Below are 27,438 nucleotides of genomic sequence, written 5' to 3'. Positions count from 1 at the left end.
AACATCAGTGTTGATAACATGATTATACACGATTGCACAAGTCAAAAAAAATGATTTACCTGAAAATGTTTATTTTTTAAGATTTCTTACAAGGATTAGAAAGGCATCGCCATAACACAACAGAAATCACTTTCCAGTTCAAATTGTGCAGCAAAGAGTATTCACTGTCTCGCAATAAAAATCCAGATTACTTTCAAATATTGGCATTCGTTTCAAGGTCAAATCACTACGTCACGTATTGGCTCTGTGACACGCAACATCGCTATTGAAAGAATGCATGCTGAAGATTACATATCTTCTGTTGCCAGGTGTCTGATTGTAAGTCTGAGCAAGATATGGCTTGCAGCTCGTTGCAGCCAAACATGTATAACAAATGATCGTCACCACTGCAGCCCAAGATCGTTTCATCCACACTGCCACGGATGAGAGCACAGCAGTCAGGGTGTCTGGACTTAATAGCATATCCAGTCAAACTGTATGGAAACAGGTTGAAAGAAATAGGTCTGAGAGCCAGGAAACCCGACGTCGGGGTCATGCTACGTCGTCACCATCGCGCTCAGCGTTTCCGTTATCTTAAAGTATCCACTTGTTTGTATAGACATTACCCTGTTCTAAAACGGTGTATAATTTCATGCACTAACGTCAATTTGTGGACGAGTCGTACGTGTTTGAAAATACAAAATTTTCGCAACAGATTTCTCGTTCATGCATTTCTTTTTTTCTATTTTTGTACATACTGTGACGGTACACAATTTATCTGTGTATTTTACATATTTGTATATTGTTTCTGTATGTACGTATGAATGTATGTGTGTGAGTGTGTGTGTGTGAGTGTGTGTGTGTGTGAGTGTGTGTGTGTGTGTGTGTGTGTGTGTGTGTGTGTGTGTGTGTGTGTGTGTGTGTGTGTGTGTGTGTGTGTGTGTGTGTGTGTGTGTGTTATATTTGCTTGAACGTTCACATTCATTTTGAAGAGTTGCTAATATTGAAATGTCACTTTAGCCTTCGTGTCATGGCTCAAGCTGATGTAACGCACCTGGCAAGGATAATGAACACAGGCCATATACCATTGAACACGTCAAGCTTAAAACTCAAGCTAGTGTTTATTGCACCAGTAAATGTTTCAGTGACCACTGTATAGACGTTCAGACCACAACTGTAATAATCCAGTAATAACCGGACTTCTAACATTCTATTTAAGGTACGCTTTCTTGTACAACTCTGTTATTACGTTATTTAATGCCATGTCTGAAATGTTTCATTTAGAGCCTATACCAACCAGAAGCAAGATGACAGGGGTGTTCTCATGCCATACACCATGATGTGACTCCGAAGCATATTGCCATGCCAAAGTACTAGATTTTCACCTCACTGTCTTTTCTTTGGTCATGACATGCTTCTTCCTATTTACACCGCCTTGTTGCTGAAAAACAACCTCCCAAAGGACTCTGCTAATCACCTTCAACAAATCATGGATAAGCTGAAAGCTGCCAAGAAACTCTCTCCGGACAGTACAGAGGTTACACATCAGCGATACAGAGTAAAACATGACCAGAGAGCAGCACAGCCCTCATTTCAAGTTGGAGACATACTTCTACTATACAACCCAGAGGTGCAGAAACGTCACAGTCGAAAGCTGACTCAAACGTGGGTTGGTTCATGGTACAAAACGACTCAACCCACCCACCGTCAACCCACTCAAGACCCAGACCCAGATCCACTCGCACAGCAACCATCGGCATCACTACCAAGGATCAACATTTCTCCACAGATGTTAATCCAAAACCCACCACGATTGCTACAGGACGTAAGAAGAATCAACGTTTCTTCAAGACTGCCTCATAAAAATGTCATGCACTCAATATCAGACGTAGCAATGTTCAGTTGTCCACCTTATTATCCCCTCTTCACTTTCCTGTCTTTCCTATCACCCTTCTAGAGGGAGAAGATGAGAATAAGCCTCAACAATTGCATAGTGAATATGTGTCTATTAAGTGCTAGGGATATGTGAGAGGCGTCTTTCATGTCTCACCCAAGACTTATTCCGATCTTACTGTGATTTCTCACCTTGGATGCATCCTATAATTTTTTACGAATATTATATGGAATATTGCGGGTTACAAATGAGTGTTATGTAATAGCAGACTGATTATGACGACCTTTGTTCTTGTTCTACAATGCAGTTTACGTTTATACGTATCAGTTGTAGTTAGGGTTGCTGTTGATATATAGACTCTAATATCACACACTCTTGTGGATATGCTGCCATCAAACAGATTCAGGAAGTGATCCTCGGGGACGCCAAGCGTTATAGCGGGGGAGCCACGTGATTCATTACTTGACCTCGAAGGGTCAGATTAGTCATGATGTTTACACACACACGACTACACGAGAATTACTGCTTCTTGGAACTGGATAACGAGGTACGAAGTTAATCATTATAAACTCGCGTCGTGTGTGTATGTCGTACCAGTTTACATCACTGCATGGGTTGGAATTGACAACTAGTCTCTGAAGCGAACGTACTTTACAGAAAAAAAGGTTAATAATACATACAAAATAATGAAAACGAGCCACGAGACTTTCTTCATTTTCAACCCTAGGCTGTGGACTTGCCACTTTTTCTAGACTTGTGAGCTTTTTTAGATATATTTGCTTGATGGTTTGTATGACAGACTAGGGTTGGTGGAGCGGCGGAGTGGCGGAGTGGCGGAGTTTGTGAGGCCATTCCCATACCACTTTGCAATCCAGTAGTCGTGGCTTCTCTGAACCCACCTGCACCACCTTGTTTTCCACTCAGCTTGGTGTAACTGAAATTTTGTTCGAAGTGGCATTCAATCCAATTATCTCACTCATTTCAAGAGCAAATGTAGGCGTAGCCTACCGACTTCGTCTTGGTCTGTTACTAAGTAAGTGTGTAGTGGTAATAAGTGTTTAATTAAAATACTAAATCCAGGAACATCGACACATGCAGTTGTGAGTATTTTATGTAAACTGTTTTATTCATTTCAGAGGCGTGTTTCATTTCCGATTGTTCGGGCATATTTAGTATATTACTAGCTTTCTAATCTAATGTATATCGACGAGGAATGATGCCAGGCAAAATGTCACGCTGGGAAACGTTGGTGTGACTATGTGTCCCAGTCCAGCCAGCTGTGAATGGGTACCTCATAAAAAGTGGTAATCACTGGGAAAGAGGTGATCACTCCGTGCGCCTACTAGTAGTGGCTTCATGAGTTGTATGATCCCAAGGGAGTTGATAATAAGATAATAACATGTGCCGTTGAGATTGACATTGACTGATCGACGGATATAATACCCTCGCTTTGAGAATGCACCAGTTGCTCGAATATGTGCGCTATATAAATATCCTATAACAATGATTATTATTGTTATTAATTGCTTAAACTTCCGTGTCATCAAACTGTACACCTCTGCCGTGACAAGTGTTCTACGCATGGTGCCATGGATGGTGAAGCGGCCTCATAAAAATGAAAATAATTCTTTTTAATTGAAACAAGCCTCTGAGTCAAAATTTGTAATGACATAGTCAATTACTTGTAATTGTATAGATTAACAAATATGTAGATAGTATGTGAGTGAGCGAGTGAAGTTTTTACGTGATTGTTTGTAGTATTCCGGCAATTCCACGCTTTGAACATCGGAAACGTAATTTACACGTTGAATCACGTGGGGATTCGAACCCAGGATTTTGGCTGCCAACCTCATCTCGATAAGTTAATAACCCGTGCATGGCTGTGGGTACTCACGTGGTTACAATGCAAAAAAAATAATTTTATATTCAGAGACACAGCATTAGTCTAGGGTAGGCAATGTGATGCAGACATATGGCATTTGTGTACAGGAATTAAACAATGACCTCTCTCTTCAGGCCGCCTTGACATACTATTCTTGAAGTCGAATAAAGCGTATTCATCGGCAGTTGTGTGTCTTTGTAAACACATAAATTTTTAATTTATGCACAAGGTGGCTCTGTGGGGTTGTTGATGTAAAGTGTTCGTGTTTATGTTTGTATTTACACAAGAAGGAATTTAAAATACCTTGATTCTATGCTTTATACACATAGTGTCAGTGAAGTTACATGTACTTCAGTTGCTGGCAAGTTCGCTTAGGTCTAGGAAAACTCTTTTAGGATTAAGCAAGGTCTCAAGTTTTCACAGTTTTCTTGGGATGAATAAAAGGCGACTATGCTTGTCGTAACACGCAACTAACAGGATCGGTGGTCAGGCTCGCCGACTTGGTTGACACATGTCACCGGTTCCTAGTTGCGCAGATTCCTAGTTGGCCCAGACTCGATATTTACAGACGGCCGTCATATGGCTGTAATAGCGCTGAGTGCGGCGTAAAACTAAACCTACTCACTCACTAAGAATGAGACAAATTATCTTAGCTTTTGATAGGTTCTGTTTGGTTTCGTCGGATTTTACATTAAGTCGGGCTCAGTGAGTTCCAGCTAGGGTAAGTCGTCCAGGTTTGGTTCAGTCACCTTCACATAGGTTAAGCTGTTTGTACGAAGATAAATCCATAAGGACGTTTCCATATTCAGAAGAAATCTCAGAAATCTCTCATAAAAGAGGTCCGATGTGGTATTCCCATGATTAGCCTGTATGTACATATCGTTGATAAAACAGGGTGCTTGCGAAATGGTGAGTGAGTGTGTGAGTATGGTCTTACCCCCATTTTTTACAATATTCAAACAGCATCATGGCCGGGGGACACCATAAATGACCATCACACATTGTAGCCATGTGGGGAATCGAACCCGGGTCTTCAGTGTGATGAGTGAACGCTTTAACCACTGGGCTACCCCATCGCCTCCTGCGAGATGGTGAAAGTTTCAAGCCCAGCCGTTGTCTGCCGACACAAGCACACGCAAAGGCACGTCAATTATCACTAGACTACTAGACTAGGTAAATTCAGAAATTGTTTCAATGTAGTTGGGAAAACATCAAAACCAAAATACATTAAGATATAGTTGCATAAAACAATCTTTCCTGGCAATATTTCCCGCAGTCGTTCAACAATCTATGTTCAAAGTTTCCTCATGACTGAGTAAACTCTAATGTTTAAGTAGGGTGTTACCTTACGAGGAAGTAGAAAGAAGGTAAAAATTCATATCGTTTTTCAGACATTTATTCAGTTTTGTTATACTTACAGAAGGATTAGGTATATACAACTGATTAACAAATAATGTCTGACTTGAATCAGACAAGTAACAACAAATGTGCACAAGCACAGAACATCCATGCAGAAAACTAACGTATACATGTATGTACATACAAATCCTCGAAAAACATTCACATACAAAGACTAGAAATGAGGGTTAATTGGCATATATGTCATGTTTCTGTACTAGGTGCTGCATCGTGTTTTGAAGAAATGGAAACTGCTTGTAACCTTGTGATGCTTAGTGTTAAAATAGTCCTGGTTTGTACATGAGCTTCGATAAATATATACAATAAAGAATATAGTAAATAATGAACTATGAAACGTGTCCGTCTTTTCTTTTACAGGTCAAGTTATGTGGAGATAAAAGGTCTTTTTTAAAAATCATAAAAATATAAGTACAAATTAGGACCGTATTGAAATTGTAAGTAAAGTTTGCTGAGCATTTGTGGAGGCTACTCTGGTGAAGGTTTTTGATAGGATCCGGCAGCCACGGACAAAGATCCTCAAAATCCGTCAACAGAAAAATAGTGACCATGGCAATGACAAAACATATACGTATGATACCGTTATATTGCAAATATATTGCTAAAAGCGGCATAAAACCATACTCACTCATTAGCAGTTAATAGCACCAGATGCATTTTCTCTGGATTCTGAAATATTCGGTCGTGAAAATTAATCAAGTTTTAATCTACTTCGGTTCCAATAAATGAATGTTTTTGCGTTGTTAGTGCCTTACCAAAGTTTTCATAGCATCAGTCTCTGAGAGCTTCCAGGAACTCTGTCATTGGTTTCCTTTCAGACATGTTCTTGATGGTGTTGATGAGTTTGATCTGAGATTGATAGGACATATCTTTCGTGTTGGCCAGGAACTTTCCCTCAAGGTCCTTCTCAGTCAGCGGGTTCCTCCAGTGACCGTAGGGGGTGTCACAGCGGCTTTTGACGTGACTCCCGTCTTTCATCGTCACATGGACCTCCACGTACATGTCGTTGAAAGTGGGAATGTTGTCCTCAGGGCAACTGACGCGTGTTTTGGACAGCAGCTGGTTGAGTGGAGCACGCCGTCTGTAGCTGTGGGTGAAGGAATCTGGTGTCACCTGACCATCTAACAAAGCCGTGCACACGTTGAACTGGAAGGAATGACGGGCTTCATGTTCGGTTGAAGGAAGTGGCCTGTTGATGTATTTGGACTTTGGAGCCATGATATGCACCTCGGACACTTCTTCTGGAACTATCCTTCTCGCGGTGTGGCAGATCTTGTCCCTTGCACCCATTGTGGCGTCGATTGCCCAGTGCATTCCCAGATGAGCAGGGAATCTCTTAATGGCTATGTCTTGATTATGGAGGACAAAGTCTTCCTTGTTGGAATGTGCGAACAGGAATTCCTCGGGGTCGTAGTCGTCGTAGAAGGCCCCGTAACCAGAAGCTATGTCAAGGATGTCGTGGTTACCTTCCAGGCCATGGTCCGCCAGAAGTGCTGCTTCCAGGCCGAAACGGGCAGCCTTCCCGGCATGGAGCGGTTTTGTTGTCGTTCCGGCATTAGCCATTGGAGCTCCTGCGAATGATGCAGCGATGGCAAGGGCGTGGCGAGATTTGTGCGGGCCCAAACCCAAGAGTCGAGCTGAGGCAGCAGCACTGCCCATCACCCCAACGACGGCAGGAGGATGAAACCTGAAAGGACAAGACATTTACGTTGATGATGGTAAAATATGATAATCATAAATGTAAGGATATACTTATCAAGAGCTTACTTATAAAGAGCTACTTATTAACATTGTCTATTGGTTGGGTTAAGATCAGAGTAAGTGATTTAGAAATGATTGTGAACGCCGTTCACGTTATGTCGTGGCGTGTTAGTTGCATGCAGAAGCAAGGCAGCAAGTCCAGAAACATTAGAGGGTAAACCGAGGTTCGAACCCACAATCAGGTTTCAGGTGTAACTCTCCCTAAGCAAACTGCCCCGCATGTGCAAACATCAATAAACGTGCGTTACAAAATGGTGTTAAGGATAAAATATCACGTGACCCTTGTAAATCTGTCCTGAAAAAGCATACTAAAGGATGATCAGATTTAGGGATTAATGGGTGAATGAATGGGAGAGAGTTTGTCATTTAACGCCACATTCAGCAACGTCTTTGCCACATCACACTGGGGTCGCTAACTGTTGGTTTTAGCAATGTTTTGGTGTTGGGAATCGAACCCGGACCTTCAGCGTGTCAAGCCAAAACTTCTGCAACTAACCGTCCCAACCTCAGCACTACACTTAATACAAGCTTGACGATAATTACCTGCAAGGGATTTCCTTAGCAATCTCTGAGCATCTGAGCAAGAGACCCTGGACCTCTATCCCAACATTGTATGCCACAAGAAGATCTTCAGTGGTAGGTTGGTAACTTCCGGTCATCGTCTCAGCAAGGGCGAGAATCGCTGGCAGAACCGGGCCGCTCGGGTGGGTGGCTGGGTACCATGTGTCATCAAAGTCCATCGAATGAACGTTAATGCCGTTCAGAAAAGCCGCCATGGTCGGAGAAGCCTTCTGACCTTTGGACCCCCAGATGGTAGATGCGGATGGGCCAACTCCATCCATGGCTCCTGTGTTCAGGGAACATCTCATGACAGTCTGAGTGATGTCGGTCTTGAATCCTAGGATCCCCACCCCAAGGGTGTCCAACATCATACGCTGAGAACGATGGACGACAGTGTCAGATAGGTCGGCCCGTGTGGTATCGGCGGCGAGGTGGGAAATCCAGGTGGTGACGCTAGTTGCTGGAAGACTAGCTTCTGAAAGACAAATGAATGGTTGATAGATGAACCTGAACATAACGACATCCCTAAATAATGACATCTTTAAATATATATATACATCACTACATAACGACATCCCTCACATAATGGCATCCCTAAATAACGACATCCCTATATAATGACTTCCCTCAATATATACATCCCTACATAACGACATCCCTAAATAACGATATCCCTAAATAAAGATATCCCTCCACAATGGCATCCCTAAATATATACATCCCCACATAACGGCATCTGTATATTCCCACCTCGCAGCAGCTTGACAACATTTGTGGAAAATGTAATCAAACCATACCAGCACGTCAACACAACAGCGACCCATATTTTACAAATTATAATGTGTTAAAAAGAAATATGTACAGTCAGCTGGACTAACGAGATCGATCGAAACTAAGTTAAAAAATGGATAACTTTACCCAAAAAAGTTTTGTAATACAAAATTGTAATACGAATTTGGTTAACCCCTGGAGTTAGTGGGATTTACGATATAAAAATGGCTGCATTGTCGAATGATTTCCCGTAAGGGTTACTGATGTAAACTATACTTATCCTATGTTTTGTGATTATATAAAACAAGCTGCTTTTATTCCAATGCATATAGTTTCGGTTTCAGGTTGCCACAAAACACTATAAGTGTTTCTTTCAAAGGGACCAACAGTCGCATTTCACTGAAATGTCTGCTTTTTCCTATGATGTTGTAAATGTACCTGTCACTCCAAGACCATCGTGTATCTACACGTCAAAAGACTTAATAGATGTATGTAAGGATAGGAACCTACAGTTTACAGTATTACGATCCATTTACCGTTATCAAACTGAAGTGATTTTAAGACGCTATGAGAGGTATATACACACGTGTTCTGATAAACAGTGACATAAACAGCCTAAATTCATCAAATTATTGAAGCATGCCAATTTCAGGTCCAGTGCTTAACGTCAAATCTTTGGTACCTGAAACTGCAATATTTTGATGTGCATAGCGCCTCCCAGGTGTTGTTGATTTCTCCCCCGTTGTGCTTGAGTACTTCCTGGTGTTTGGGAGCCCAGTCCTTGCATAGCGAGTCATTTTCAATAGAGTATTGGTTGCGTCCTAGCAAAGAGAAAGATGTAAGCTGGTAAAGGTTCTCGTTGATTTGTTAAGTTTACAGATTGTAAAGTAAAAAAGAATATTAAAATGTTTTGCTTGGTTTATGAATAATGTAAAACCATGAGACAAATTTCTACTTCCATATACTTTCAAAGCGTATACTTTATAGATTAAGTCAAAACGTTGAAATAGTGTTACCTTTGCTATGATGCTCATGTTGTCTGTTATTTCTGCTTGAACCGCTCAACATGCACGGCGATTGGTCATGAATAATCTCCAAACAAGCGCTCCCCCAATTTTATCCAGATTCGAAGAACGTGGGCGGCCCGTATATTCCCATTTTCGTGGAAAATACATTGAATGAAGTAAGCACGTGACCGAGCCATGTGATGGCGAGCTATGCGCACGAGCTAATTTAAGAAAGGGAAGTAGAATCGGCAATAACGTTCTATCGTATGGCCTATCTATCACCCCGTAAAACAATGCATCCTGGAGGACCAATCAGCTCCGTTCGTAGTCCCCAGTGGGAGGAGCATCACTAAATATACTTATTTTCTAAACGGATACGATTTCAATGCAATACACATATACGCACTTGAGTCAAGTGGTTCGATCTGTCTGTTGGCCACGCCCCCTGTTTCTCACGATCGCTTTTGTAAACAAATAAAGGGTAAGGAATTGTGATGCCCACAAAAATGAAGGAAGTCCTCCGTTTCCGTCTCCGAGTGAGTAAATAGGTCGTGATTTATAAGAATTTTGTATTCATACACGCACGTTCACAATGACGTCAATCCGTAAACGTTCATTAAAGAAACTGGGAGCATCTTCACACTTTAGTGTTGATATGACTTGTTTCCGGTTTTATGAAAAAATATATATATATATTTGTTTTGTGTTTCTAAGGTATATAATAAACACAGTTTGTAAAAGTAAGTTAATGACCGCATGCAAGTCACATAGTATTGTCAATATCTAAACTGTCGGGAACATACACATGAAAGTGTATTACCGGTGGAAATCGACCATAGTTACCGGAGTAACATAGCTATTTCAGGTCAAAACAACAAATATGTTACCAGTATCAAATGCATCAACATTTTATACTAGAAATCATTCTTATCTATTAGCTCTTAGGTATCAGTAAATATGTGTTTTTATTTTGTATTTTTTTTTAAAAAGTTTTGCGCGACTGCTTATGTGCTATACAATACCCATTTTTGACTTCCAAAGTGGTGTATGAAGACGAAGCTGTTAGCAGGTATATGCCATAGCAGGTATATGCCATAGCAGGTATATGCCATATCAGGTATATGCCATAGCAGGTATATGCTGTGCGATATAGGTTTTTGTGAAAGTAAGTTAAACATCCTGAAATAACTAGTTTCACTTTTAGATGTATCATATTTATTTTCGCACCCTATCGGGCATGTACTAACTTGCCCCGTTATAACGCATTGTAAACATTAATGCTTAGGGACAGGTCATGTGTGTGTGTGTGTGTGTGTGTGTGTGTGTGTGTGTGTGTGTGTGTGTGTGTGTGTCTGTGTGTGTGTGTTTGGGGATATTGAGGATGAATGAATGAATGAATGACTAGATCCTTACGTACAACCCCACTGCAAGGCAAGCTTGCAGTGTTGCTATTTGCGTGCGATATAGAAAGTCTATCATTGTCCGTACGAAACGGATGTAATTAACGACAGTATACAGATTCCAAATTTATGTTGGTTCTCTTCCCTTTTTTAATTTTTCGAAGAGGTCTAGTTATTGCTGTGTGTGTTTTTTGTCATATGTCTCATTGTGTAGGATCTTAGCACCCGTTCCTATAAAAGTAAGGAGAATGCTTGAAACTGCACATTCGAGGCATTTACGGTTATGTTCACCCCACTGGTCGATCACCGGCTATTGGGGATGTTTATGAGGGTGAGGGTTTATGACGCTTCGGGTGGATTCACAACTTTTGTTGAATTTTGTTTAACAACACTCTCAGCAATAAAAAAAGTAAATGACAACCAAACTGTTACTTTACACCGCTTTCTGCAATTTCTAACATACACACACACACACACACACACACTGTTATCTGTTTTCAAGGTAGCACAACATTATATATTATACTTTAAATTTTAATTGTTTTACAATACTTTCATTCTTTCATAACATTATATCTTATCTCCATTCTATCACGACCATAAATTGCAGTATGCCGCAAAGCCGAGCTGGCGACACATGCTCTTCACCAAAAATATGTAACCGTACCCGGCTTTAGCCTAGTACATAATCTGAACCTAAACCAGCTGTCCATTCGAGAAGATTGATGGCGAGTATAAACAATAGTGACGTCACTGACGTGAATGAAATATTGCGCAATATGTGCTTAAATACAAATGGAATGTGACAGCTACTTAAATATAGTATGGAGTAAATTATTCTGTTTAATTAGTTTGCCATGTTTGTTTGCCTTTTAGTTTCATATTGGACGAGCCACAAGTACCATTTCCACGCTGAATAGTTTTACCTGTACGCTGAAATGAAGTTTGACGGTTAACGTGTTTTCTGTGGCTTGCGGTTTGAATATATTATCTTGATATAGCCACAAAGCATGTGAGCGTGCTTGACCATTAGGAGTGAGCGAGTAATTTAAGTTTTATGACGGTTTTTTTATTAATATTCCAGCGACGTTCTGTCGGGGGATACCAGACATGGGCATCGCACATGGTACCCATGTAGGGAATCAAACCCAGGTCTTCGGTGTGCACGAGCTAACACTTTAAGCACGAGGCTAAACTACCGTCCCGACCATTAAGATACTTATGAGCTTTCTGTTGCTTCTTGTGTACCTGATATTGATGTACACACAGGGGATAGTACAAAGTGTATTTTCTCTTATACATGTAAACTTATACAGTTTATGCTGTGGGGGTAGCCTGGTGGTTAAAGCGTTAGCTCGTCACACCGAACACCTGGGTTCGATTCCCTATATGGGTACATTGTGTGGAACCCATTTCTGGTGTCCCTTGTCATGACATTGCTTGAGTATTGCTAAAAGCAGTGTAAAACCGTACTCACTCACTCACTCACTAACTCATTTATACAGCTTATCAAACACCCATGACTCAAGGAAGGCCATGTTTATTTTATTTGTACTTATTTTTTTCTCCTTTAGTACTATGTTTTAGTTCATTTTCTTTCCATCTTATTGTCTGAATATTTTTCAATCTTTATTTTGCTTTATTTTTTAACGAAAAATACAGATTTTTTTACCCGGTTTATCACGAATCGACACAGTAAAGATACCCACAACGATGAGTGAGTTTTCCCGGATACGATTTATCCTTAAGAATCTCCTAGTTGCAAGCAAGAGAGTGGTAGCTGCCAGGATATATGCTTCAGGGCAGCGATCGGAGATGTTGGATATGTGTCATTATTGGTCACACGTTAATCAATCGCATCTCACACCAAATAGGTTTCATCATGTGACACATTGCAGCCATTTAATCCATAAGTAAACACGGGAGACAGCCACCTGGTAAGACAGTGGGATCAGGTGTTTCTCGTCCAGTGGTGTTGTCATGGCGTGATTCTATACGGGTCGTACCGGGTGTTGCTTCAAGGTATCTCTTGCTGACTCAGTAATACGACTGGGCTCATTTATCCGGTTTAAGTACAGAAGAGAGACATTTTTCATTAGAGCGAATAATCTTTATGTCTTGTAGTAAGCAAGTAAATAGTTTTATTAGAAACCAAACAAGCAACTCGCAACTACGAACACGAATTGTTTTCAAAATTTTACCCGTTGATTCTCTTTCAAAATTCTTACTGGAAATTGACATTTCAGTTTCATCAGCTTTTGGAATTGATGTTTTCATACATACAAATTATGTCAGCTGTCTTGCTTTCGAATCATCCCAAAATATTATGCATGAGAACACTTCAGGTTTACAGCTATATCTTGTTAACGATCACTACAGACTGCATCAGTGTCAGCCCTTCGTTGTGACACGGAAGGGAATGTATACAGATTTTATCAGAAACCGTGTCGCCAGCGGGCGACATGTTAATATTAGTGTATACGGCATGTATGAATCCGCTACCCAGCCCCTTGCTCTTAAGCGCAGTAGTTGGAACAGTGAAACACCTGCATGTGCAGTACGTGATGAGAGTTAACTTACATCAACCCTGCTTATTCTCAGCTTTTCATTTAACGTGCATACCCCCTTGTAATGTGCTGGACAAATTAAGTTAAGGATACCGGTAATTTTATGATTGATCCCGAGAACCATTCGATCTTTTTTATGCAGCCTTACATATCATCGTTTGTGAAATGTATGTACCGCTTTCGTAAATCTGGTCAGATAGGTCTAAATCCATAACTATATACCCACTGAAAGCTAAACAAGAACTCCTGACCCCCAAAATACAATGAATGTTGGAGGTTTCTATGCATGAATGTGGAACGTGGACAGAGTAATGATATTTCAGTGAAGATGTATTAATTGAACATTATTTTGAGTTTACCATTTTCAGTAAAATGCAGGACAGGAATAAATAGCAAGAAAGAATTGAAAGAATTGTCAGTTTTAACTGTTGGTTAAATGTGACCCCTAAGAATTTTTTCTAAATGTCAGTTCTACTTTGTGTAAAGGAATTGTGGGTATGTACTTATGTTGCATAAGTGGTTTTTTTTCATGTTTTGTTGTTGTTGTTGTTGTTGTTGTTGTTGTTGATTTGTTGCTGTATTTTAAGTTGCTGTATTTTAAGTTCAGATACGAGAAGACAAATCTTGAGTAGCAAGAAGTAGAGGTTGTTTATGTGCGTGGTGTACTGAAAATGAGGTAAAAAAAATTAATAGTGTCCAAATTTTGTAAAACGATTTTGACTGAACGTGGAAAAATGTCGATCATGACAGTAAAGAGTGGGGGCGCAGAACGCTTCCTTGTGGATCACCATTATCTCAAGGGTAGGTGTTAGGGAGGGCATTTATCTTGTATGGTTCTATCTGTGTGGAATGAATCAATGAAATTTAGGTGCCGTGAATTCTATTTCTAGATTCAGTAATAGGCAAAGCCACTGTAAGCGGCTGAAGTCTGACGATTGAAATGTAGGAGTCCTTGCAATTGCGTTTACGTCAAACCAAGCTGTGGTCGGTGATGTCTGTGTGTCGTGGATGCCGTGGTTGTCGCGGATGAGGAAGCTATGTAGGAGATGGAGAATGCGCATGCGACCTGAACAGGCACGGTTACAGGTGGTCTTCCTCTCCTCTTCCTGCCCGTTACTACCTCTGACTGCAGTAAACGCTCCGTCCGTGCCGGGCTTCTGGTATTATGTTCCAAAGGACCAAAGGACGTGTCAGCTATGCACTTCTGAAAGCATCGCAGATGAATATCATAATGATTGTATTTTTCACTGCAAAGCACTAGATTCTTTGATGAAACAATATTTTTCCTATTTAACCTATTTTTCTAATGAAACAAAGTTAAACAAAATATTATCTGTAGCAACATCTCGAGAAATAGTAACTCTATCAAGATATATCCTACATCTATTAACTACTGTCAAAAAAATGGTAATATGTTGTTTTCTGCCATCTGGAATTTGAATTTGTATATGTATATTTTTACGGTATATGTTCTTGTACCACCAAGGTGGTTTATGAGAATAAAGGAGTCAAACGTGGTCTTTGCAAGAGTACAGCCGAACATTCTGTATAGGTGCCCTAGGTTAAGGCGTACTAACCTCAACCAGTTTATCAGGTAAAGATGTCATTTTATTGCTCTCACCCGTTGAAGATATCCATGCTAAATAAATCTACAATGGTATTACACGTGTTGGTTCGGGAAATTAGAGTGAAAGAGCCTTCATATCTGACAACAATACAATGAGTCACTTGTCTTACATGTTTGATCAAATGTCAAGTGTCGAATATTTGAATGACTTCATCAAACGTTCTATCAACCTTTCTTCCTGGTCTTAGAGATTTATGCCATGGAAACGTCAAAAAAATTATCTGATAATTTATACGTGGTTACCCACTACCAACCTGCTAATGTACATGATTGTACATACATTACCAAAATATGAAGACAGAAAAATTAAATCATTATCATCACTGTCTTTTAAAATTAATCTAACATAACCGACCGATCGAGATACTTATATACACAGGGGCTTGTATCGCTTTGAAACGGCGTTCGAAAGACATATAGATGTATAGACCCTACCCTAGTACTATCCTTTTATATAGTACTAGGGTAGGGTCTATACATCTATATGTCTTTCGAACGCCGTTTCAAAGCGATACAAGCCCCTGTGCTTATATAGCCTTGCTTGTAGATAATATCGCTATATTGTAACAGTTATGATTGAGTTTACTTTTACGCCGCTTTTAGTAATACTCCAGCAATATCGCGGCGGGGGACACCAGAAATGTGCCTCACACACTGTGTCCACGTCATTGGGCGTGACAAGCCAAAGCTCGAACCACTAGGATACCCCACTGGCCGCAGATGGATATGAAGTGAAAAAACAAGCTGTCAGCTTTGATTGTAGATGTGTCAGATTGTTTGCTGAATTTGATTAAGTGATCACTGTATACGTTTCTTACATCAAATCAGTCCAGCCAGTCTTCTGGGTTGAATAAGTGCATTTGTATAATCTATTAAGACGTCAGCGTGTGTTCTAATCTCGTCAACCTTATCGAACAGGGAAGTTCGAAGCTGTCAGGACACGTCTACATGTCAACGTGTTTTTGGATAAGTTGTGTCTCGGTTGACAAGGTGCATCACATAAAAGGGTGAGTGAGTGACTTTGGTTTAACTCCGCTTTTAGCAATATTCCAGGAATGTGATGATATTACCATACTGGTATGAGTGAGTTTAGTTTTACACCGCTTTTAGCATTATTCCAGTAATGTAGATAATATCACCATATTGGTGTGAGTGAGTTTAGTTTTACACCGCTTGTAGCAATATTCCAGCAATATCGCGGCTGGGGACATCAGAAATGGGCTTCACACATTGTACCCATGTGGGCAATCGAACCCGGGTCTTCGGCGTGACTAGCGAACGCTTTAACCAGTAGACTACCCTACCGTCCTCAGATTAAAGGTGCACGACAGTGTCAAATGTCTCACATGGTTCCCATACACAAATGTTATATAACAGAAACGACACGTAGACTAAGGCTGCATGATAGGTAGGTTGATTTGCTGTTGAACGGCACAATATTCCAGCTATATGGCGTCGGTCTGTAAATAATCGAGTCTGGACCAGACAATCCAGTGATCAACAACATCAGCATCGATTTACGCAGTTGGGATACGATTACATAAGTCAAGCAAGTCAGCGAACCTGACCATCCGATCCCCTTAATCGCCTTCTACGACAAGCATGGGTTGCTGAAGGCCAATTCTAACCTCGGTCTTGGCGTCAGGTATGCTCACAACCAGCTCCTTACAGAAAGCGGTTAAATGCAGCGCGTTGTATTCGGGATTACTCTATACAAATTCTGGTACTGATGTGATCCCATTCGAGGTTCGGGGTAAGGTGGGGTTTGGCTCATAGGACGCCGTGCATGAGTGTGTATGTGTGACTGTTTGTACTTGCCCACGCTTAAATTGGTTTTGCAGTGCTAGCTCACTGAGATACCACGCCGTGGTTAAGCATGAATACCCAACACATACTGACTTCGAGCTGACCTGTCTTTGTTGTACCCATCAATGCCGAGCGCCAGATAGGGGCCAACAAGTACCGTATTTTAACGTCTTTCGGTATGACGTGGTCGGTATCGAACTCGCGACCTTCAGCTCTCCAGTTGGACGCTCTAAACACCACTACTCAGTCTGAAGAACCAGATCGAAAGCGAGGCCAGCGAGGCTTGCAGAAAAAGACAGTCCGACAACAGGTAGTCTAGATCACGTATGTGTATATTGAATTTGTATAAAGAAAACGTTATTCCAAATATCATAAATGTTAAACAGAATACTGTTTTGTGTCACTTTTACCAACTGGGGCACTGCGAATCCGTGGACCTGGATTCGATTCCCCACATGGACACAGTCTATAAAGCCTATTTCTGTGTCCCCCGCCGTGACAATGATGGAATATTTCTAAGAGCGCCATAAGCCCTAATCACTCATGAGCCCATGTGATAGTGGGTTCAAATCCCAGATTCTTTCTTTCTGGATCCGCAGCATAACCGAGTGAGTGGGTGTCACAAAGGCAGTGAGCACTTCAAAGAGATGGCGCACTTCGGGTTTCCCACTTACATACACCAGAGACATAGAAGTGCTAGTGATGCGATTATAAGAATGCAGTACACAATGGTTTTAACGAAGTCAAGGAGGCCAATATGTTAATGCATTAGAAACGTAATTCATTATCATACGCATATTTACTGATATGTGAAATCACACGGATAAAATGGAAAAAATAGAACGGTTCGTTTTAAACGTGTTCATTATAAACGTATTTTACCATGGTCTGTTTGGCATTTTAGAAGTTTATGAGTAATAAGATAGGTAGGACACCATCCCCAAAGTACTTTACCTGTATTAGTTGTTTACTGTTTAATGTCGAAAAGTCGGGTCCTTTCGGTTAAGACATATACTGAACAGCAAGAGAGACGCAACTCTGGATTTTTGTTACGTTTTTAAATAGAAGCCATAAACATGAACGCTTACTTTTATGAAACTTCATGTTTTTCGAAATTTGCGTTTCTTTTGCTGTTCAGTATAGGTGCAGAGGAGAGCATTTTTCTCTGAACAAATACCGTATGGGTTTGATGTTTAGACTTTAGACCATAACAAATTCATCAATATATTTCACACCAACATCAACATTCATTTAAGTTTAGACAGCAGTTTTTATCTTTAGAATGGCCCGTAACCGTTAACATGCAACCAAGAGCCGTCAAAATCTGACAACTAGTTAACATGCAGTTGGCATTTGCAGTGATGTAGTCATTTTTAACTACCCTGTGAACTGCAGTACACAATACAGAAAATACGGAAAAGACTTTTTACTAAATATTTGAGAGCTGTTGGGGGTCTTTTTCGGAATATACTTCTAATATGAAGTGTATGCTTAGTTTCGTACGTCAGTATATGTTCACCCTCGAGCTCACAGACAATCAGCTTAGTCTGTCAAACCCTGTCATTAGTCTTCCGGCATTGTAAAAACAACCGATGTTTACAAGATATGTAATCTTTAATCTACCCTAACTCCATTTATAGACACGAAAACAAATGTTATCTAAGAGTAATCTTAAACCATGCCTGTAACGCGGGGAACACCCAAACCAACTGTGCTTCAGAATAAAGGGTAAAGTGACCTTACACTAAGTAACCCCAACTGTCCGTATTACTATGGCAGGATTCTAACATGTCTCATCTCTTCCTGCTATTTCTCCTTCGAGGGGATTGAAGGGTCAGCTCGGACGCTGGTCACACGTACACCTCGCCCTTCAGAATGTCACATACGAAAACGGTACCCCATCACGTACACCGGTTCGACCAATCAAATTAAGGACATTGAAAGACCCCGAGAAATGGTCATACAAAGGCGGTCCGAGATTTTTAAATATGGGCACCACGTTGTCCCACGTGACGAGGTGACCAAAAAACTGAAAGATATTTGAAAAAGAAGTGAGTGAGCACCACAGCAACCCAATAATCCAAATACAAAGGCGTGGCCCAAACCTTCCGGCCTGCTCCCTATAAATACAAAGATAAAAGAATCTGGCACATATCAGCTGGGAATCTCGCACATATCACATTGCCTTTACAAGCTTCCGACTGAACTACCGACGATGACCGATGTTCAAAACGTGGCCGATTTTGTCAACACTAACGGCTACATATGCGGCTTATCCGTTCTTAATGAAGAAGAGACATTGGAGCTGAGGAAGAATTTCAACGATTTTGAAAACAATATGGGTAAGTTCTTATCATATGTATCCGGTTGTATTCGGCTTTGTAGTTTCTGTGTGGTTGCGGTTCGAGATATATTCCACGAAGACGTGGCGATATGGCTAGGTTTTAGTTATGTGGAGGTATTTGCTTTTTCCTTTCTTGACGGAGCACATATCAATACTCCAGCTATATGTTCGTGCCATGTAAGTAATCGGACCAGACAATCCAGTGATCAACCACAAGAGCATCGAATTACGCAACTGCGATGTGTCAGTTAAGTCAGCGAGCCTGACTACCTGTTCCCGTTGGCTGCTGAAGATCCATTCCAACTGGATCTTCCCGGGTATATCCGGAGGTTATAAACCCGGTACATACTTAGCTATCCAGAAGATCTACGAAGTGCCGAATGGTAAACTCGCATGATGGGTAGAGTGGGGAGTGGCGTTAGGTAGTCTACAAGTCGATCTTCAAAAAATATGTGAAAAAATATAGATATAAATAGTCATAGAAAAGTATCCAGTAGATCGGGATAATCGGAATTATTGAAATTGATTTTGTATGTCGAGAAAGATCCCTACGTACCAACCGTAAAGAAAAATAACAAATTGATGAGAATTCATTTTATGTATGTTATGTGTTGTTTTTGCCGGACTGTGCTGTGTGATACTGTGTTTTGTTTTGTTGTGTTTGTTGTTGTTGTTGTTTTGTTTGCTTGTTTGTTTGGTTTGGTTTGTTTCGCTTTGTTTTGTTTTGTTTTGTCGTGTTGTGTTGTGTTGCGTTGTGTTGCGTTGTGTTGCGTTGTGTTGTGTTGTACTGCGCTGTTCAATTTGACAACTTTCGAATAGTGTTCCTATTGTCACATATGGTAGATACCTGCTTGGGTTGTTAGTCCAGATGTGGAGAGATCAATCTAGTATTGGTCCTCATCGATACTTTCGTGAGTATCACAGTCAAACATGTCCTCCTTGATTCTATAAATTTTCATCAAAGAATAATCTCTTTAATGTAAGTTTGCTTTTAATTATTGTTTTTGTTTGCTTGTTTTTTACCAAAAATGATAATTTTTAACACAAATGTTGATTGATATGTTTAATTTGTATGTAATATCAGATTTTATAAAATTGGTAGACATCTGTGATAATCTAGATATTTTACAGTCTATCGTTGACTGATATTGCTGTTGCATAAGTTTATGTTTTTATATACTCATAGTTACGTTATTATTGAAGTACTGGCGATAGATCCGGTACATGTATTGTCATCATTTGCATGGGGAAATATATTGTTCGGAAGAAGGACATAGCTGAACTTGAGCGATGAAAACAAACTGAAACTGTTTCATTCTCAGTGGTGTAAAGGTCAAGGTTGTTATGTCGGAAGAAGGAACTGTGTACATTTAGAGTGTGATGGGCAATTCAATTACACACTCAATTTAGAAACATCTATACTATTTAGAAGCATGTTGTTGGTCGTGGATTGTAGTCAAGGGGGTCATCATAGGTTCATTGACACACACGAATACGCGGGTTCGAATCCACACTAGTGTGTGACGTCCTGTTGTCATTCAATCAACGTTAGTTCATGGATCAGGTAATGCACACCATACTAAGCAGCCTTCACGTGACAAATTAAGGTTTGACAACACACGTTTCAAATTTCAAAAGTCTTCAAACTCACATTTTCATACGTCAAACATATGTTGTCAAACGTGTCATTTGAGAGATGCCATCTTGTTGGTCGAGTTGACAAGCAAAACATCACAACATCACGTGACAATTTGTTGACTGCGATTGTTTTTGTTTTTTCTTTAATGTCACGAGTTTGACGACATTTTAGAAATCAAACCCGAGTTTTACAACACCGAAAGTTTAATGGAAACGTTATTGACAATGGAGACCGAACCTATTGCTCGACAACAGTATGACAACCCTGGAATTAGTGTTGGTGGCAAGTTGTTGGAGTGTTCACACTCTCAACATGTGTTGTCAAACTTTGGTTTACCTTGTGAAGGCCCCTTTACAATTTGATATACATATATATTCATAAACAATAATGCATAATGTGATACATGGTACACATGATATACACCATAACGTTTATGCAGTTTATAAACAATGAAGCATTAATACAATAATATGTATAATACATTCAGTGCTTCACAATTAAAGTTACTCACAGTGATAATTCATGCAAATAACAAATGCAATTTAGGATAATATTTATAATTGTGTCCTTACCATAGTTTTCTGAGTAAGGAAGTGAAATATATAAATGCAACAAGTTTCAAAGTTTGCTTGTTATCGTTTCACCTTTTGATGATTATTGACATATTGAGAATCTGAAAGGCATTGAGATATTTTCTTCTGTAGATATAATATTAATTGTTTTTCAGCCTCAAATGCAAAAACATTACTTGTTCTGTTTCCATGAGCAATTCCCTCTTCCTGTTTCAATAATCAAATTATGGTTACGGCATTTCAGTTTACATGTATACATTATTCAAAAAAATAATTCTTGACATTTAACAAAAAGTTTTAACAAAAACATTTCAGTTGACAATAAAATTCAAGCTGGTGATTACTGTTGTTGTTGGATTGTCAATTCTGTAACTGTATGTCTTTGTACCGTTGAGTAAACATGGTTAAACACGTCTGCATACATCCCTCTTCTTGTACAATCCAAGCATGACCAAAGACAAACGAAAATAGTAAATTCCTGAGGTTACCAGACCAGGTCTCCTGCCTGCCTTAGCGCTGTTTCAGATGTCTTTCGTATGACATGTGCAGTACTTTCAGCCAAAACTTGATACATTTTTTATATAAAATACTGCTAAAGGATGTTGTCAGAGAGGAACACTTTTTTATGGATATGCCACTTCTTTCTTGGAGTTTATACGACATTTCAGTGTAGGTCTTAACACCCTTATCAACCTTCATAACAGTGTTACGACCTACTGAAATGTTGTATCCACTGCAAGAGAGAAGTTGCTTTTCCATGAAAAATGTTTTACGTCCGACTCCGCAAATCTGATGTGGCTGCAGTGGAATGTGCATTGGGATTGCACGTTTAATACTTCATCTAAACCCGTGAAGGTCCCGGGGTAGAATGGGCCTTCAGCAACCCATGCTTGCCATGAAAGGTGGTTAGGTTCGCTGACTTGGTTGACACATTTCATCGGTTCACAATTGCGCAGATCGATGCTCATGTTGTTGATCACTGGATTGTCTGGTCCAGACTCGATTATTTACAGACCGCCGCCATATAGCTGGAATATTGCTGAGTGCGGCGTAAAACTAAACTCACTCACTCTAACCAAGGCGGCGCGGTAAACGAAAGTGTGAGTCAAAATCCCAGTCTAGACAAGACGGCGCGGTAACCTGAAAGCATGAGTCAAAGTCCCAGTCTATACAAGGCGGCGCTGTAACCTGAAAACTTGAGTCAAAGTCCCAGTGCAGACAAGGCGGTGCGGTAACATGAAAGCGTGAGTCATAATCCCAATCTAGACAAGGCGGCGCCGTAACCTGACAGCTTGAGTCAAAGTCCTGGGGTTCATTACCTTGTTCAGAACAATGTGTGAAGCCCGATTAGGATGTCCCCAAACGCGATGAAGGTGTTGGAATTGGTCTTCAGTTAGCCATATGCATGCTTATCGTAAGAGGTGATTAAATGGATCGGTGGTCAAACTTGCTGACCTGTTTCACATATGTCGTCGTATCACAGTTGCGTAGGTCGATGCTCATACCGTTGATCACTAGATTGTGTGGGCCAGACACATTTGTTCACAGACCGCCGCTGTATTGATATGATATTGCTGACAACTCGTGTTGTGCAGTGGGGGTCTAAGGCGCACCTCAGGGCAGAATTATGGTCGTTCCTGAATTGGCTGTCCCTGTTTCAGGCAAGGAGAACGCCCAGTACAGCCTCCACAACGTACATGTCGAACATCCCTGGGTGCTGAGGGTGGCTACTAAACCCTCCGTCCTCAAGCCACTGAAGGAGATCCTGGGTTCCAACCTGATACTCCTCGACTCCAGGTTCATCTGCAAATATTCCAACGAAGACGTGCCCCAGAGCGACGGCTCAGAGGCATTCGTTGCTTGGCATCAGGATGTCAGGTGAACTACATCCGACAAATATTTTATTCATAAATAAGCATTTTCCCATTACTGAGCAATCCCTTAGTGATCTGAGGTTTAGTATTGGATAGACACTCCACAATATTCAACTGTGTTATATCTACAGTGACTTACAACTGGAAATGAAGGGTTCCTGTTGTTTTTCACGAGTTACAAATGTCGTTAATACTCTCGCATCACTTGCACACGTTGTGTTACATGTGTTTGGCATATAGATTTATCTCGTTTCTAGGTTTGTTTGAAACGGTCCATTTAGACCTTGTCCACTACAACGCATGTTGTTAATCACACTATTTTGCACACGCTCCAGGTAATATAATGTTCACATAGGAGTCTGACATACATTGCTGACAACTTGCAGATACTGGGGCGTCGAAGGAGACGTCATCAGCGTGTGGCTGGCTGTTGACGACGCGGACGAGGAGAACGGCTGCATGATCGTCATTCCAGGTAGAGGCTGGCTTAACAAAATCTGAATAAAAATGTGAACATCATAATTCACATGTAGATGTTTACCATAGCATAGTTGCAAAGGGTGTCACACAAGTAATGTTTATGAAAGAATTTCTTTAATACCGACCTTTATTCATGCTCAACATCCCAGTGTTTGTTTATCTGGTTGTTGTCTTTTATTATTGTGCTTTTTGTTGTTGTTTATTTTTGTTGCGAATGTCAGAATGTTTTGATTTTCCCGTGTTTGTTGTGGAGTGTTGTATGTTTGACTGTACCATTAAAGGTCACATGCAACCGAAAAAATCGAACATAATTAAAACACAATTATCAATTATTCATGACATATAATACACATTGCTGCTTGTTAAAAAACTAAACAAAATTATAAACGTACAATCGCGATTCAGAAGTGCAATATTTTGTACTTGGGCTTACTTCCCCCGAAACGAAGCCCACTGGAGACCGAACCCAGTCATAGCGGGTGGATGTGCACTCAAGTGTAACGACGGCTTCCGATTGGCTGGTTCATTTGCTGATACGCTGAGGGCTCATTTTGTGTACAGAAAGATTATCTGTCTGATGGGCATTTTAGAAGTATGGCAAGTCACAAGAAAGTACGATTCTTTATGCATAACAACTTCTCTTATTGTGCTTGATGCGTCGTTACAGTACGGTTTCATATACCGTTGTGAAACAAAATCATTTACACTGGGAGAAGTTGTTATCCATGAAGAATGTATATAGAGATGTTGGGTTTTATAAATACATGTTCTCTGAATTTGCGTTCGATCCAATCAAAAATCATCTGAGTAGAGATGGTGAACTACTAGTCTGCAAACTGTCACTCGTGCAAATACAAAACAGGACTTAAAACTGTCAAGAGTTTGCACCAGTTTCCGTCAGATTCAGTCATCCGAGAAAAATGGATGTAGTTTGTCTGCAACTCACAGACATAAAAACATGTCATGTGTTCAAGTATCACACCTGCCTAATTACATAATGAGGCAGAGACAGGACTCGGGTGCACGAGTCATAAATCAATTTATTTTGTAGCCTGATATGTGGTCAATGCTTGAAGCTGTGTCTTGCATATTGTCTTTAGCAGACAGGCAGACAGGCAGACAGACATATAGGTGTCAGTAAACCAGACATTGAACTTTCTATGTGACAGAGGCTGCTTACTACAATGAACAAGTTTTTTATGTAACGAGTAGATTATTTACTTGTTTGTGTACTGTAGATAGGACTACTGCTCACGACCTCACATTCCGGGCATGCATACTGTTTCAAGCTCCGCGAACCTATTCACTGCTCATGCGTTATGGGCGCAGCGCAGCACGGCTGCTGAAACCACTTTTTACCCCAGCGCTGGGAGAAATTTAGTGTAACGCTTTAACTCCGATTTCGCGGGCTTTTTTTCATCGCGTATTATTTTCAACTTTATAGGTTGAATAGGCAATCTAATCTAATAAAACTATTTACGTCCGGTGAATATGTTTGGATATCCCTTTTGTTGCATCTTTCCCTATGATGGAAATGAATGTTAGGTCATAGCAAGACTTCAGCATAAAAATGAATTGGTTTATTTTTAATGTAATTCTACAGACGTATCAATTCCCAGAAAAAAAAGCAAAAAGCAGGGTCCGCTGACTAATTAATGTTTGTCCCTTACAGACACAACTACTATAACTGTTTTTCATTCCCAGGAACCCACAAGAGCGGAATACTACAGCATGACCAATCAAATGCCAAGGGTAACCTGCTCACCTCCAACCAGGAGATCCCTCCGCATTTGTATGACGAAACAAAGGCCGTTCCCTGTCCACTTAAAGCTGGACAGATGTCCCTCCACCACGGCCACATCGTTCACGGCAGCAGACCCAACAGATCAAACCGACGTCGGTGCGGATTCGTCATCCGTTATGTAGCAACCACAGCTTATCCAATCGAAGACGAATCTCGTCCCCGGAAGTTCGCCACAACTGTGTTGGTTTCTGGGACAGACGAGCACAAGAATTTCGAGGACCATGCCCCTGCCTGGTTCGACTGGAAAGAATAAGATGTCAGCTCCTCTTGTGCTGTTGATATTGTGTTATAATTCATGTATTTCGGTTGTGGTGTAATATTTTGATTATATCACAATAGCGCCTCAAACGTCCACCAAAGCTTTCAATGACAGTAATGCATTCTGTATGTGATCTGTACTCGTTTCACTGTCCAAAATGTACGTCGAATGTCAGAATGTTTTCAATCATGTAAGCAAATAATACATTTAGCTTTAATGGTCTTAACTGTTTGGCCGGGAAACACAATGACTGAAAGACACATATTTATGCTCTGTTGTTGACAAGCATATTCGTACCCTTCAATGTTTGACTGACTGAATTTAGATTTACGCCGCTCTCAGCAATATTCCAGCTATACGGTGGCGGTCTGTAAATAATCGTGTCTGGAGCAGACAATCCAGTGATCTCCAAAGTCAGAACTGACATGTAATGCCTAAAGATATTATACATCCATGTCGAAAGTTGAATAGTTTTCAACCCGAGGCTCAAGCTTCCTCTCACGCCCACTCGTTCTGATGTACTCGTGTCAAAACCAGATTTATCCGGTCAACACTGGAGCTAGCCAATCATATCCGGAGAAAAAAATACTTTTTCCGTCCAAATCCATCTGGACAACATCTTCAGTAATATAATTACCAGTCGAGATAGATTGGATACGATTTTGACATAAGGTAGTTTCTTATTCATATGCAACCTCGACATACTGTATGCTTCCAGTGCTTACAGGTATTCCAGTGTTTGGAGGCGGAAACGGAAGCAACCGTTGGACGGCTTCATCTAAAGAAAATCATACACGATTTACAACGAGATGGTTAGAAAAAACAGAGGTGACAGGAATTCATAATGTTTATTATTCATCAGTGTATATGGAGAGTGAATGTATTGAATGTATGTGAATGCCACTGTGAATCATAACGAGTGAAAAGTCATAATGCTAACAACTATGTAAAAGTGTATAACCGGACTGGGTTTTGTGTGTGAATGTCTGTGATGTATAAGAAACCGTACGCAGAGAAGGACAAGCCAATGGCGCCTTTTCCGTTGCCACAGTGTTATAATCACCACTATCGATGAAATAATTGCACGAGTTGACAAAAGCTGTTTTTTACTTCTGTTTTCTTTTTTCGTTTGTTTATTTTGTTTTGTTTTGTTTTTTTAGTGAAAGGTGTAATGAAAATAGAATCCAAAATATTTGTTTTCATTTCAAGTTATGAATTGGTTCTTTTGTGTGTGTGTGTGTGTGTGTGTGTCTATGTGACATTACTTGACAGTAGTGGCTAAAGATGTCTTGAGGCAAATTGTCAGTGTGGTATCTCTTAAATGGTTTTGTCAATGCAATACAGTTTTCAAAAGGTTTTGTGTTGCCGTCTCGAGACCAAGTGTATTAGTAGGTCGTGTTATTTTCTGTTGCAAAGTTATTTTTCTTAGTTACCTCAGAAACGTTCGTTAATAGAAGCCCTCTTATGAGAAAATGTGCATCTACACATATTGATGAATGCTTACCATTCACTTCATAAAGGGTAAGAAATTACATGTTTTTTCTAATGTTGTTTGTTTGAAACCATGTTATGGTAAATCAGCGTAATATACCAAAGTCGGAATCTAGTATATGCAAGTACGTTATTCAGTGGGCAAGTTTGGACAGGGTAAAGACAGCCAAAGACAGCCAACGATGTTAAATGTTTTCTTAACATCAGTATTGTTTGCATCTATATTATCATTTCATGAGTCATAGATGGTGTTTGTTCTTTGTATTGTTTTGTTTTCTGAAATAAATATAACATTCTGTTTATA

The 27,438-nt window shown here is 40.3% G+C and overlaps 2 protein-coding genes across 2 annotated transcripts; one reads left to right on the top strand and one right to left on the bottom strand.

Annotated features, from left to right (window-relative positions):
* Positions 1-5,135: 5,135 nt before the first annotated feature.
* On the bottom strand, positions 5,136-9,499 carry LOC137291408 (cis-aconitate decarboxylase-like). Its single transcript, XM_067822743.1, has 4 exons — positions 9,281-9,499; positions 8,947-9,085; positions 7,476-7,968; positions 5,136-6,858 (listed from the first exon to the last, which is right to left on the bottom strand). Exons 1-4 carry the CDS (start codon positions 9,296-9,298, stop codon positions 5,943-5,945), a joined length of 1,566 nt encoding a protein of 521 aa, XP_067678844.1. The 5' UTR covers positions 9,299-9,499; the 3' UTR covers positions 5,136-5,942.
* A 9,242-nt stretch (positions 9,500-18,741) lies between these two features.
* LOC137290569 (phytanoyl-CoA dioxygenase domain-containing protein 1-like) lies at positions 18,742-27,438 on the top strand. Its single transcript, XM_067821605.1, has 4 exons — positions 18,742-19,013; positions 22,888-23,104; positions 23,487-23,575; positions 25,285-27,438. Exons 1-4 carry the CDS (start codon positions 18,887-18,889, stop codon positions 25,635-25,637), a joined length of 786 nt encoding a protein of 261 aa, XP_067677706.1. The 5' UTR covers positions 18,742-18,886; the 3' UTR covers positions 25,638-27,438.

The sequence above is a fragment of the Haliotis asinina genome, chromosome 7, assembly GCF_037392515.1.
Source record: "Haliotis asinina isolate JCU_RB_2024 chromosome 7, JCU_Hal_asi_v2, whole genome shotgun sequence".
NCBI classification, from domain to species: Eukaryota; Metazoa; Mollusca; class Gastropoda; order Lepetellida; family Haliotidae; genus Haliotis; species Haliotis asinina.
The sequence above is the reverse complement of the archived record's forward strand: the minus strand, read 5'-3'. Positions and strand labels throughout refer to the sequence as shown.

Excerpts from the sequence above, each read along its gene's own strand:
- LOC137291408 (XM_067822743.1), bottom strand. Across the intron at positions 7,969-8,946 it reads TCAAAATATTGCAGTTTCAG|AAGCTAGTCTTCCAGCAACT; the intron begins GTACCAAAGATT and ends TTTGTCTTTCAG. Across the intron at positions 6,859-7,475 it reads GCTAAGGAAATCCCTTGCAG|GTTTCATCCTCCTGCCGTCG; the intron begins GTAATTATCGTC and ends TTGTCCTTTCAG.
- LOC137290569 (XM_067821605.1), top strand. The coding sequence starts at position 18,887 with ATGACCGATGTTCAAAACGTGGCCGATTTTGTCAACACTAACGGCTAC. Across the intron at positions 19,014-22,887 it reads CGATTTTGAAAACAATATGG|GCAAGGAGAACGCCCAGTAC; the intron begins GTAAGTTCTTAT and ends TCCCTGTTTCAG. Across the intron at positions 23,105-23,486 it reads GCTTGGCATCAGGATGTCAG|ATACTGGGGCGTCGAAGGAG; the intron begins GTGAACTACATC and ends GACAACTTGCAG.